The sequence below is a fragment of the Alexandromys fortis genome, unplaced genomic scaffold (genome assembly GCF_014885135.2).
Source record: "Alexandromys fortis isolate MF-2015 unplaced genomic scaffold, M_Fortis_MF-2015_v1.1 scaffold_26, whole genome shotgun sequence".
NCBI classification, from domain to species: Eukaryota; Metazoa; Chordata; class Mammalia; order Rodentia; family Cricetidae; genus Alexandromys; species Alexandromys fortis.
In genome coordinates, this window is record NW_026067894.1 from 16,282,332 (window position 1) to 16,295,492 (window position 13,161).

Sequence of the window (13,161 nt, forward strand, 5' to 3'; positions counted from 1 at the left end):
AGGGCTCCATTCAGTCTTGTTCACCAAGAAACCGGGAGCTTGTGGAGCGAGCTCAGTAGAATAAAATTTGCACGCGACCAGCTCCGCCTCCCTACGAAGCCCCGCCCCACCCATTAGGCAGGCGAGGAGGGGTTTCCATGGTGACCGCAAACAAGGCCCCACCTGGAGGGACCACTACAGCATTGCCAGCCCTGCTGCCACTATGATACCCCCCGCAGACTCTCTGCTCAAATATGACACTCCGGTGTTGGTGAGCCGGAACACAGAAAAACGGAGCCCCAAGGTATGAACAGGTCTCACGGGGGCGACATCCTACGGATTCCCGTGGAGATAGACATCCCAGCTTTGAGGATCTCTGGAATTTCAGGAAAAGGGTTGCTGGGCCTAACAGCCAAGGGAATTGGGACAGGGACGACGGAGGTTGGGAAAGGAGTAAGACAAGCCTAACTGTGACCCCAAAGGGCAGATTTAAGATCGGAAAGAAGTCTAGGGAAATGGATAAGGTTTGTGGTAGGCAGGTCCAAGTATGGGCCAGGTAGTGACTTCTCCATCTCTAGAGACACCAGTTCAAACACGGCCAGAGCCAGATAGACCTCTATGCCTCTTCAGCTCATACTTCTGTTGAGACCATAGATGAGGGAAGTCGCCCGGAAATGGGGAAGCCTGTACAAGAAAGCTGGAGCAAACTGGACATCCTGTCTCACCTGTCTCTTAGGCTCGGTCACTGAAAGTCAGCTCCCAGCAGCCTGGACCCTCAGGTCCAGTCCCACAGCCACCCAAGGGCAAACTACCCTCAACTTCCTGTGTCCCAGATCCTGCGAAACAGGCAGAAGAAATCTTGAATGCCATCTTGCCTCCAAGGTAAAAAAAAAAAAAAAAAAAAAAAAAAAAAAAAAAAAACACAAATAAAAGGGGTGGGGGATGGATGCAGTGGCTGGATGAAGGTCCAAACTCTTGGCCCCAGAACTTAGATGTGTCAAGCCAGGAAGTTTACCTGTGTGTTCTGCCTTGGGTTTTCTCTCAGCTTTCTGGGTTTCATGGAGTCTGACTATAGCTGGAGCTCACAGCCAAGCAGGAAACCTCTAAATCCATCCTCTTACCATCCATATTCTGAGCAGTCTCATGACTTCAGATGCCAGCAACGCAATCAGCTTTCAAATCTAGGTCTCTAGTCCAGCCCTGTGCCTCCTAAACCCCATTCCCAATATTCTGCTTTCTTGGTAGTGCCATCGAGATTTCCCATAGAAACTGGGAGGTGGTGACACACACCTTTAATCCCAGTACTTGGGAGACAGAGGCAAGTGGATATCAGTGATTTCAAGACCAGCCTGGTCTACAGAGCAAGTTACAGGAAAGTTAGGAATGTTACACAGAGAAACCCTGTCTCAGGAGGTGGGGGGGCGGGATCCCCATAGAGAGTCTGATGTGGTGGCACTCTGCTAGACAGGAGAATTGCCTCAAAGGCAAGGCCAGCCTGAACTGCAAAAGGAGTGCCAGGCCAGCTAGTGCTGCATAGCAAGGTTGTGTCTCAAAAAAACTCACAAATGTCCAATAAGGCAATGTCGGCTGAATCTCACCTTTAATCCCAGAATGCAGGGGGCAGAGGCAGGAGGATAAGAATTTGAGGTCAGCCTGGGCTACATAGCCTAGCTAGAATTCTCAAAAGCCTCTACCTAATGGACATTTTTATACCCAAGGCAATAAAGCTCTTTCTCGGGAATAAAGGAACCACAGAGAGCCTGTGATCTTCTCCAGAGATGGAGATCAGGAGAGAGGTGTCATTTATCAGCAGATTCTCTCCCAGCAACATAGATGTCCTCCCTCCCTTGCCATTCTGCCTTTGTCACTGCAGGAATTGGCTGTGCCTCCAGCACAGAATTCATTATGGACAGCCATTGCAAACACAGCCCTTCAAGAACACCCATGCCCCCACCATACATAAATACTTCCTACGGGCTTGCATGAGTTTAATGATATTCCGTGTCTCCATCGCAAGCTAGTGTGGGGATTTCCCACTGCATCTTCTATTCAAATCAAGCAGCAGGACCATACACCTGTCCTCAACATGCTAGGCAGGTCTGACCTGGAACAGAGTCGTGGTCTGGACTGTAGAGATTACCCATCATCTGCCCAGCCCTGAGGGAGTTGTCCTGAGGCTGCAGAGTGGGTGTGGCTTGGGAAGGAGAGGGAAGTGAATTCTGGTGGCGGGGTGACTGTGCCACCTGTCACTCCTGCTCGGGCCCTTTGCTCACGTCGGGTGACTTGTATCTGTATCATAGGGAGTGGGTGGAAGACACGCAGCTATGGATCCAGCAGGTGTCCAGCACCCCCAGCACCAGAATGGATGTGGTGCATCTACAGGAGCAGCTGGACCTGAAGCTGCAACAGAGACAGGCCAGGGAGACGGGCATCTGCCCCGTGCGCAGGGAACTCTACTCGCAGTGTTTCGGTGAGGAGGCTTGGTGGGGTCAGCGCTGTACACCGTCTGCCTCCATCCAGCACAAAAACTAAGCCCTGGTTACCCCCAAACTACATACTTCCCCCTGTTTTAGGGATCCTCTCTTCTCCCTTTTCCTGATTCGCCACAGCTGCTGGGTACATTCATTTCCCCCGCCAGTCTCTACCTCAGCTAGGCACCTGGGTGCCGTATCCCACACGGATGTTGGTTTGATTTTCATATAGATGGAGATTTATTTTGGGTGTGGGTGCACACATGTGTGCATGCATGTTTTTATGAGGACACACTTGTGTCAAGCAATGAGTATAGAGGTCAAAGGATAACTTATAAGAATTGATTCTCTCCTACTGTGTGGGTTCTGGTGATTGGCTCAGGCCATCAGGCATGGTGGCAGGTGCTTTACCCACTAAATCATCTCACTGGCCCCCTTACTAGGTGTTTGGAGTAAGGTAAGAGCTTCTATTTTAGCCAGGTGTGGGGACATATACCGTTAATACAGGCCTCAGAAGGCAGAGGCAGGCAGTTCTTTGTTTTGAGGCCAACCTGGTCTACATAGTGAGTTCCAAGCTAGCCAAGGCTCCATTAAAAAAGAAGAAAATAAGAGAAAAAAAGACGTCTTATTTCGAGTCTTTGTTGTTGTTTTCCCCCCAAGGATTTCCATAATGAGCCTGTACTATTTTTTTTGGCAGGATCTCAATATCTAGCCCTTTGGCCTGGACTCAGATCTGCCTGCCTCTGCTTCCTTAGTATTCGAGTTAAAGGTATATGTCACTACTCCTGGCTTTATTTTTTTTTGATTTATTTTTCGATACCAAATGACCATTCCTGGAAACATATACACACAACTAACATTGTATGGAGTGGACAGGTTATATTTATATATTAAAGAATATAGCAGTCAGACAGTGGTGATGCACACCTTTAATCCCAGCACTTAGGAGGCAGAGGCAGGCAGATCTCTGAGTTCAAGGCAAGCCTGGTCTACAGAGTGAGTTCCAGGGCAGCCAAGGCTATCCAGAGAAACCCTCTCTTAAAAAAAAAAAAAAAAAAAAAAAAAAAAAAAAAAAAACAGGGGCTGGGGAGATGGCTCTGTGGTTAAGAACACTGACTGTTCTTCCAGAGGACCTGGGTTCAATTCCCAGCACCCACATGGCAGCTCACAACTGTCTGAAGATCCAGTTGCAGGGGATCTGACACCTTCACACCAATGCACATAAAATAAAGTTAAATAAAAATATAAAAAAAAGAAAAACAAAAAAACAAAACAAGAAAAAATAATACACACACATATGTAACAAGAAGAAAAGAGTCTATGAATTCAAAAGAGTGGGGGAATCATGCCTGGGAGAGGAAGGAGGGAGGAAAAGGAAGAGGGAAAATGGTACAGTTATTTTATAACTCTCAAAAATAAAAATAATTTTTGTTTTGCTTTGTCTGGACAGGGTTTTTCTGTGTAGCCCTGGCTGTCTTGGAACTCACTTTGTAAACCAGGCTAGCCTCAAACTCAGGTATCCACCTGCCTCTGCCTCCTGATTACTGGGATTAAAGGCATTCACCCCCACTGCCTGGCTAATAAAAATAATTTTTATATGATTTCTTTTTATTTTATTTCATTGGTGTTTTGCCTGTGTGAGGGTGTCAGAAGCCCTGGAACTGGAATTACAGACATGTGTGAACTGCCGTGTGGATACTGGGAACTGAGCCCACTTCCTCTGGAAGAGCAGTCAGTGCTCTTAACTACCGAGTCATCTCTTCAGACCCATAGAAATAAAGCCAGATGGTGGTTGTGATGCCTCTAACCCCAGCACTCAGGAGGCAGAGGCAGGTGGATCTCTGTGAACTCAAGGCCAGTTTGGTTTACAGAGTGAATTTCAGGAAAGGCTTCAAAACCAAAATAAACAAATCAATAATAATAATAATTTAAAACACAACATTTATTTTATCTTTTTTGTATATGAGTGTGTGCTATGTGTGTGCAGGTGCCCATGAAGAACAAAGAGGGCATTGGATGCTGAGTTTTTTGTTGTTGTTGTTGTTGTTTGTTTTTTGTTTTGGTTTTTTGAGACAGGGTTTCTCTGTAGCTTTGGAGCCTGTCTGGAACTAGCTCTTGTAGACCAGGCTGGCCTTAAACTCACAGAGATCCGCCTGCTTCTGCCTCCTGAGTGCTGGGATTAAGGCCCAAGTACTCTTAACCACTGAGCTAGCTCTCAGCTCAATATGCTAATATTTTAATATCTATCTTTATGTCTATCCAGCTACACTCTGCCCACATTCCAGAAAGACACTTGAGGCATTTATTGTTGGCATGACACAGGGAATTTAAGATGTGCCCACTGAGTACTGATGTCAACTTCTGCCCTCTGCTCAGTCATCCTGGCACTGTGGGCTCTCCACTACAAACCCTTCACGCTCTCAGGAGCTGCAGATTCAGTGAGCGGGCCTTGGGCCTTAGCCTGCTTAGTATGAGTGTGGTTTGCCCTCCAATTTGGGTACTTACAGAAGGAGAGGAGAATGTTTTAGGTCCTTCTGGGTTTTTTGTTTTGTTTTGTTCTTTCGCTTTTGTTTTTGTTTTTGCCTTTTTGAGACAGGGCTTCTCTTCGTAATAGTCCTGACTGACTTGGAACTCAGTTTGTAGACCAGGCCAGCCTCAAACTCACTGAGATCCGCCTGCCTCTGCCTCCAGAGTGCTGGGACTAAAGGTGTGTGCTAACACCTTCTGGCCACCCTGCTGTTCTTAATCACAAACCAGTTTAGCCAACACGAGTGCATTTTTCTTTTGATTTTTGGTTTTTGTTTACAGAGTCAGGGTTTCTTTGTGTAGCCTTTGTGGTCCTGGAACTCACTCCAGTAGACCAGGCTGGCCTTGAACTCAGAGATCCACTTGCCACTGCCTCCTGAGTGCTGGGATTGATGGTGTGCGCACCACTGCTGCCTGGTTTAGCAGGCGTGCTTTTAAACACCACCATTTGGGAAGGACAGTTCTTTTTATACCCACTTTGTGCCTGAACATGGAAGCAAAGGAACCAACAACCACAAGCAAACCTGGGGCTCTAGTCTCTCTCTCTCCACGCTAAACTTGCAGACTTCATGCTTCTTCCAAGTGTCGGGTTGAGAGGAGTGACTATATGGCCAATTCCCTGGGTCATGGAATACACCCTCTCACAGCGCCTTCTTATAGGCCACAGTTTTAGTTTTTGTGTATGATGTATGCATGTATGTGTGTATACATGTGTATGGTTGTATATCAATGTGTGTGTACAAGTGTGAAGTCCAGAAGTCAAGGTCAAATGTCTTCTATCATTCTCCATTTTTTTTGGGGGGGGGGAGGGACTCTTTCAAAAGACTTTGTATGTGGGTATTTTACCTGCATGTGTGTCTATCTATGTACATCTATGTAGCGTTCAAGGAGGCCGGAAGAGAGTATTGGAGTTACAGACAATTGTTAGTTGCCAAAGATGGATTTTTTCTGGAAAAGCAGCCAGTGATCTTAACTGCTGAGTCATCCCTGCAGCCCCTCTACCTTGTTTTTGAAACAGAGTTTTTCACTGAGCCTGGAGTTCTTTGATTTAGCAAGCCTAACTGGCCCCCAAGCTCTATGGGGATTCCTGTCTCCACTTGTCCAGGGCTAGAATTTCATGGGTGCCGCTGTGCCTGGCTTCTTATATGGCTGTTGGCAATCCTACTTTGTTTTTCAAGACAGGGTTTCTCTGTGTTAGCTCTGATTGTCCTGGAACTTGCTTCATAGACCAGGCTGGTCTCGAACAGGCAGAACCGCCTGCCTCTGCCTCCTGAGTGCTGGGATTAAAGGCATGCGCCACCACTGCCGGGCTGGGACTCTTCCTTTTACCAGCCGTCATTTCCCCAGATCCATGCCCCTCAAGAGGAAGAGGAAGGGTGGTTTGCCATAGGCAAAGGGCACGCCCCCTCACCACTGCCTCTTCTCACCCTGTGTGTGTGCGCGCGGAAGATGAGCTGATCCGGGAGGTCACCATCAACTGTGCAGAGAGAGGGCTGTTGCTGCTGCGCGTCCGGGATGAGATCCGCATGACCATCGCCGCCTACCAGACTCTGTATGAGAGCAGCGTGGCGTTCGGCATGAGGAAGGCACTGCAGGCCGAACAGGGGAAGTCAGACATGGAGAGGAAAGTGAGTGGGGTTCATTATGCCCCCATGGCTCCCAGACATGCAGCTGTCTTTGCAGCCCAGATCCTGGTCCTGAGGGTGCAAGGCCTCAGTGAGGAGGTGGTCTTGTCTGAGGACGCTCCATGTCAATCGCCGACTTCCCACTGGGTGGCAGCACACACCCTGGCATTAGGCTGGACAGTAGTTGTCCTATGCCACCTCAGCCAGGCTCTCCCAGCACTCTGTCCACTTAGGAACGGGATGTCCAAGGATGACGGCCATTCTTTCTTCAGATTGCAGACCTGGAGACAGAAAAGAGAGATTTGGAGAGGCAAGTGAATGAACAGAAGGCAAAATGCGAGGCCACTGAGAAGCGGGAGAGTGAGAGGCGACAGGTGGAGGAGAAGAAACACAATGAGGAGATTCAGTTCCTGAAGAGGACCAACCAGCAGCTGAAGGTAAAAGAGCGCATTTGTGGCTTCCTCTTGTGGAGTAGTGGAGATTCAGTGTCGTGAAGAACACCAGGCAGCCATTGTACCCGAACTCTATCTTCAGCCCTCCTTTCTACTTTTTTTTTTTTTTTTTTTTTTTTTTTTTTTTTTTGAGACAGGGTCTTTCACATAGCCCAGGTTAGCCTCAAACTCACACTCTTCCTAGCCTCTGGACTGCTGGGATTACAGGCATGTGCCACCATGCCCAGCTCTTTTTAAATTTCTTTTAAAGAGTTGTGTTGTGTGTTGTTTTTATTTTGTTTTGTTTTGGGGCTTTCAAGACAGGATTTCTCTGTATATCAGTCCTGGCTGTAAAGAGTTTTTTTAAAAAAAACTTTTCTTTATGTGTACAAATGTTTTGCCTATATGCACATACGTGCACCACATGTGTGCCTGTTGGCTCCCCTAACTGGGGTTATGGATGGTTGTAAGGCACTTTGTGGGTGCTGGGAAATGAACCCAGATCCACTTTCCCGTTCTTGTAGTTTTCAATTGGAAACAGGACCTGCATTTCCCAGGCTAGCCTTGAACTCACTGTGACCCACGGAGGCTGTGAATTTGGAATTCTCCTGCCTCTGCCTCTCCAGTAGCTGGGATTACAGGCCTGTGCCCATCACTTTTAAATGCTGGTCCACTCGCACTGCCAAGGAGTACAGGAGACTAACTGGGGTGGTGTGGGGCTCCTTTTCTATGTTCTGTATCCTCTAGACTGTGAAGGAAGTCTAGTCTCAGCACTAGCCAATACTCCAGCCTGCCCTTCCAGGGGCACCATGCCTGCCAATCTCTTTCCCTCCTGGGAGACAGATGCTCATAATCAGAGAGGATGACAACAGCTTCTGTCCCCTCAAGCTGGTCACTGGAGACTGCCTCTATGGACTAGGTCTCCTCAGCAGGCTCTAACAGGAGTACTGTACACCCTGGCATCTTCATACACTGTGGCAAAAGCAGAGAAAGCTCTTGAAATAAAGATACGTGGGAAGCCCCGCTAGGTGCATGGCCGAGCAAGCCAGCTGGAGGTGGTTTTCCTCAGCTCGGCTGTGGTGCTGGGAAAGAGGGCTGAATGGGAAGGAGGCTGGGCCACAGGCTGCAAAGGCTGAACCCCAGGCAAGCATTACCCTTATCACAGGGCAACTTTTATAAATAATTATTGGCCACCCCCAGATGTGCTCAACAGAAGCTATGGGACTGGTACCCAACCGAGCAGCTTCATAAGGCCTTGAAAGGCTCCGAGGCTTGCCAAGGTTTAAGCATCCCTCTTCTAAATATGGTGTCTATAAGCAGCTCTCTCCTACCTCCCTTACTTAAAGCCAAAAGGTCTGACCCTTGAGATAAGGAAGGCTTTGTATGAGCCTCCAGCAGAGGATGAGAGATTTTGCTAGTTGCTCAAGAGTCTATTAGAAGAAAAGCTGGAGACTTCCCCGGCCAGATGTAAATGTTGACTCAGCAGATTCCAAAGCTGGTTCCTTAGTTCCAACAAGACCAAAGCGGAATACCTTAGCATCCTTCTCACTTCCAAAGGCAGTCTTGAAATCCCCAGGGTGAAGGATTCTTTACAAGAAAGCTTTTTATTGGCTCAAAGCTGCACTACAAAGAAAGCGGTGTTTTCAGCTCCGTGGATAGACCTTTTGAAGGGTCTGTTCACGTATCACTGCAGTAAATCACTCTGCTGGCTGCTAGAGGAACTAAGCAAATAACCCCCTAGTGGCCTATGCTTTCCCTCCTCACTGGCAGCAGTTTCTTCTAATTGAGTGTCAAGCTGTCTCAGTGGCCATTTCCCAGACCTCTGCTACAACCAGAGCTCCATGGTACTAAGCCAGAGAGCCCAATGTTTAGCTTAGTGGACATACTCAGGCTTAAAGCAGGAGTGATGAGAAACCACTATTTCAACAACTTCCATTCCGTTTCCCTTTCTGTGCTTTCTATGGAAACCAGGACAGCTCTGGTTTCTGCTCATGTAACAAAACCATGCCAAGCTTGAATCCTGCTAATCTAGGAAGTATGGACCTGAGTCAGAAGGGGGAGTCACTCAGAGTGGCAGCCTTTGGGCAATAGCTCCACTCTATAATAACTCCGGGCTCAGCTACGTGTTGTTAGGGTGCAAGATGCAAATATTAATGGAGTTTTGTTTTTGTTTTTCAGGCCCAACTGGAAGGCATTATCGCACCAAAGAAGTGATCCTTTCCACGAGTCTCAGCAGGCACTACGCTGCATCGTAAGCCCATTGTAATAAAAAGCCAGTTTCCTGAGCGAACAAGCCATCCCCTCCCCTGATCACCACTCATGTAATTGTTAGAACTGTGCCCAGTGCCATGAAACACCTAAGGTCCGGCAGCCAGGCTCCTGGTGGGGCTGTGGAAGGTGGTGTAACCCCATGTCCATGTGCAGTTTATAGACTGGCCTGGGGATTTGCCATCTCAATAACAGGAAGCAAATGTTTCCCCGGAGAAATGACTTTTGTACCAAGTTCAGTTCACCTTGTACCTTGGGCTTCCCTGGTCCCTCCTTCCACTTCATCACTTTAGTGTAACTCTTAGCAACTTATTTCAGAGTTTGCTCTTAGCCTCATCCCCACCCAAGTCAGCAGCCTATCCTCAGTCTGCCTGGTTCTGCAGACAAACAACAGCAGACAGATCCATGCTCGCTGAGAGGCAAAGTCCCAGTATTTTGAGAGCTGTCTGCATCCCAGGCCCTCTCCACTATTCAGCTTCTGCAGGAAGGACATCAAAGCCTGACTCCACACTCCCCAATAGCCATCAATGAATAGCTAAGCAAGTAGCCACGTCACTGCAGTTCTAGTCAGGTGATGGCCCCCAGAAGACTTCAATTACAGACGAATTTCCATTCAGGGAAGCCCAGGGCGGGAGAAGACAGTGAGTTTGGTGACACCCATCATTCAGGCAAGAGTCAGAAATCCTGTTCTTCAGGTGGCATATCATTTCCTTGCCGTTGGTGGGAATGCCCAAAGGAGTGCCAGAAAGGACTTTGCCTCCATCCCAGTCAAGGCGTACTGCAATATGATCCCAAGAGCTCTTCTTAGTTAATATACCCCACGCACTCTGACCTTATATTAGAGTCACGTCTTTGACTGTCACCCCAGGATCCTGAGAAACTAGGTCTGCCACCTTCCTGAAAGAGCCCATTCCCTGTGGTGTGCTGCTTTGCCGCCCAAACAAAAAAGCATTTGTACCCTAACGAGCCCAAGCAGGCTCACGGCAGTTGCTGGACCATCCTCACTCCTCCAGTCTCATCACGAGTATCTCCGAGGCCCTCGTGCTCCTACAGCTTTGTAGGCTCCCATCCCCAGCACTGCTCAGTAAAGAAACAGACAGTCACACACACACACACACACACACACACACACACACACACACACACACACACGGTCACACTCTGGAGGAACCAAGGGCCAGAATAAGTGTTTGAAAAACTCTGGGGCTGAGGATTTACTGTTGTTCCTAGCACTGGGGCACAGCCTCAACTGCTGAGCTTCCCAAGTGTGTTGTGTCTTATAGATGCCAACTGGGCATGAAAGAATGAACACAATTCCTACTTGCATATTTTTGTATAATTTAATAAACAACTTTCTAGATGTTATTGCTTCTGTCTGAATTTCTTGTGTTTGTGTTTCTGTCCCTCTGAGTCATTCGTCTTCTTTTTGTTCCTGTTTCTATTTTTCACATTGTGTGTTTCATAGTAGCGCACACCAACTTTTTTGGATTGTTGCTGACGTGCTGCTCTCCTCCGCTGTAAAAAATGACAAAAAAAATCAGTTAAACACTGAAGGTCATGAAACAGGAGCCCGGTTCCCAGCCCTCTCTATGGCTGTGCAGCTACCACAGCAATGGAAGCAAAGCTCGGGGAGTGTCCATCTGAGATCTGATGACCCCCAGCAGACTCACTGGCCCAGCCCTCATCCTCTCCCCTGGGGGTCTGCTTCAGCTCTGCAAAGCTCTGTTCCCAGGGGTCAGTTATCTGCCTGCCTCACCAGCTGTACTCTTTGACTGTCATCTCCCTGGACCCAGACAAAACTACCCAACTCTTCTGGCCAACAGGACACAGGTTTGAAGATGGTAACCTAGAATTCCTGAAACTAAGACTCAGACTCAAGGACCTTTATTTAGTGGGCCACTTCTTCTTTTTTTTTTTTTTTAAATATTTATTTATTATGTTTACAATATTCTGTCTGTTTGTATGCTTGCAGGCCAGAAGAGGGCACCAGACCCCATTACAGATGGTTGTGAGCCACCATGTGGTTGCTGGGAATTGAACTCAGGACCTTTGGAAGAACAGGCAATGCTCTTAACCTTTGAGCCATCTCTCCAGCCCCCAAGTGGGCCACTTCTTGACCAAAATTAAATTACATCAGGTCTGTTGTGGAATAATATGTCTGTACACTATGAATATGTATGACTCTCACTGGTTAATAAAGAAGCTGACTGGCCTATAGCAAGGCAGGATAAGGTTAGGCGGGACAATCAAACTGAGGATACTGGGATGAAGAAGGGCAGAATCAGGAGAGACATCAGCTAGCTGCCAAGGAAGCAGAACGTATAGAAAATGAGGTTAACAAGCCATGTGCTATAAGGCAAAGCACAGATGAGAAATATGGGTTAATTTAAGTGTAAGAGTTAGATAGCAACAAGCCTGAGCTATTGGCCAAGCATTTATAAATAAAATTAAACCTCTGTGTTGGTTAGTGGGGTTCCTAGAACTCTCAGCTCTAAATTCTTTTGTTTTTGAAAGAACAGGTCTTGGGAACTGGACTTCTAGTTCTATAGCTTATACCTATAAACTGGGCATTTGAGAGACCAAGATAAGGGGACTGCATACCAAGACCCTGCCTCAAAGGAAAGAACAAAAAGCTGAAGGGATGGCTCAGGGGTAAAGGTGTTTTCTGACAAGTTTAACTATCTAAGCTCCATTCCCACGACTTATATGATAGAGAGAACCAGCAAGTTGTCCTCTGATCTCCAGGGGCTCACCATGTCATGAGATGCCTGCGCACATAATAAATGTAAAAAACTTCTATTTTTTTTTTTCTGTTGTTGTTGTCTTCCCCTGACAGGATTTCACTATGCAGCTCTGGCTGTCTAAGGACTTGCTATGTAAGCCAGACTGACCTCAAACTCAAGAGATCTGCCTGCTTCTGCCTCCTAATGCTGGGACTAAAGGCATGGTGAGCATGGTGAGGATACGCCACCATGCCCAGCTAGACTTCTACTTTCTATGCCCCTGCCTTGTTAAAAGAAGCAGAGTACTTACTTCCTTACAGGTCAGCATCCTCTGAGATTTATTTGAAGGTTCTTCTTCCATCTCTGCATTCCGCTTCCTTCCCTTTTTGGTGGGTGCTGGATACAAATGATACATAAAACAGAGAGGAGATTAAAACTAGAAACAGTATTTCAAAAATCTGTTTGGAAGACTACAGTGGGTACAAGCAGGGCTACAGCAGCAGGCCAGGGCCACAGTGGGGTCTGAGCTGCAGCACTCAGACACTATCAGTAAGTTTATATGACATAAGTGCTGGTCTGGAGGGAATGGCCCCAATGGCTCATAAGGTTTGAATACTTGGTCCCCACCTGGTGGAACAGCTTGGAAAAGGTGACATGTATCACAGAAGTGGGCTCTGAGGCTAAAAAAGCCTCCAGCCATTTTCAATGTGCTATCTGCTTCCTGTTTGTGGAATGGGATATGAATTGCCCGGTAAGTGCCATATCTGCCTGCCTGCTGCCACGCTCCCTTCCATGATGGACTCCTACCCCTCTGGAACTGTAAGCCCCAATTAAGCCCTTCCTTCTATTAACTGCTTTGGTCATGTGCTTTATCACAGCAATAGAAAAGTAGCTAAGACAGACCTCCTGCCCCAATTTGGCTGCAGACCCTTCTCTTCAACTGTGAATTATTAAAATGCACTTTTGTTTTTGTGGGCAGAGTTTCTCTGTGTTGCCATGGCTGTCCTGGAACTCACACTGTAGATCAGGTTGGCCTTCAACTCACAGAGATTCACCTGTCTCTGTTTCCCAACTGAAGGCATTAAATGTGTGTGCCAGCATCGCCTGGCAAAAATGAGGCATTCTCTTTTTGTTTTTC

General features: G+C 47.4%; 2 protein-coding genes across 2 annotated transcripts in view; one reads left to right on the forward strand and one right to left on the reverse strand.

Moving 5' to 3' along the window:
* On the forward strand, nucleotides 1-10,665 carry Dnali1 (dynein axonemal light intermediate chain 1). Its single transcript, XM_050154121.1, has 6 exons — nucleotides 1-283; nucleotides 716-861; nucleotides 2,280-2,449; nucleotides 6,426-6,604; nucleotides 6,874-7,038; nucleotides 9,211-10,665. Exons 1-6 carry the CDS (start codon nucleotides 203-205, stop codon nucleotides 9,244-9,246), a joined length of 777 nt encoding a protein of 258 aa, XP_050010078.1. The 5' UTR covers nucleotides 1-202; the 3' UTR covers nucleotides 9,247-10,665.
* Nucleotides 10,619-13,161, reverse strand: part of Gnl2 (G protein nucleolar 2) — a 27,265-nt gene continuing 24,722 nt past the window's right edge. Inside the window, exons 15-16 of the mRNA XM_050154108.1 lie at nucleotides 12,334-12,419; nucleotides 10,619-10,815 (exon numbers count right to left, since the gene is read on the reverse strand). Coding sequence (XP_050010065.1) covers nucleotides 10,663-10,815; nucleotides 12,334-12,419 — 239 coding nt within the window. The 3' untranslated portion in view covers nucleotides 10,619-10,662. The remainder of the gene's footprint in view (nucleotides 10,816-12,333; nucleotides 12,420-13,161) is intronic.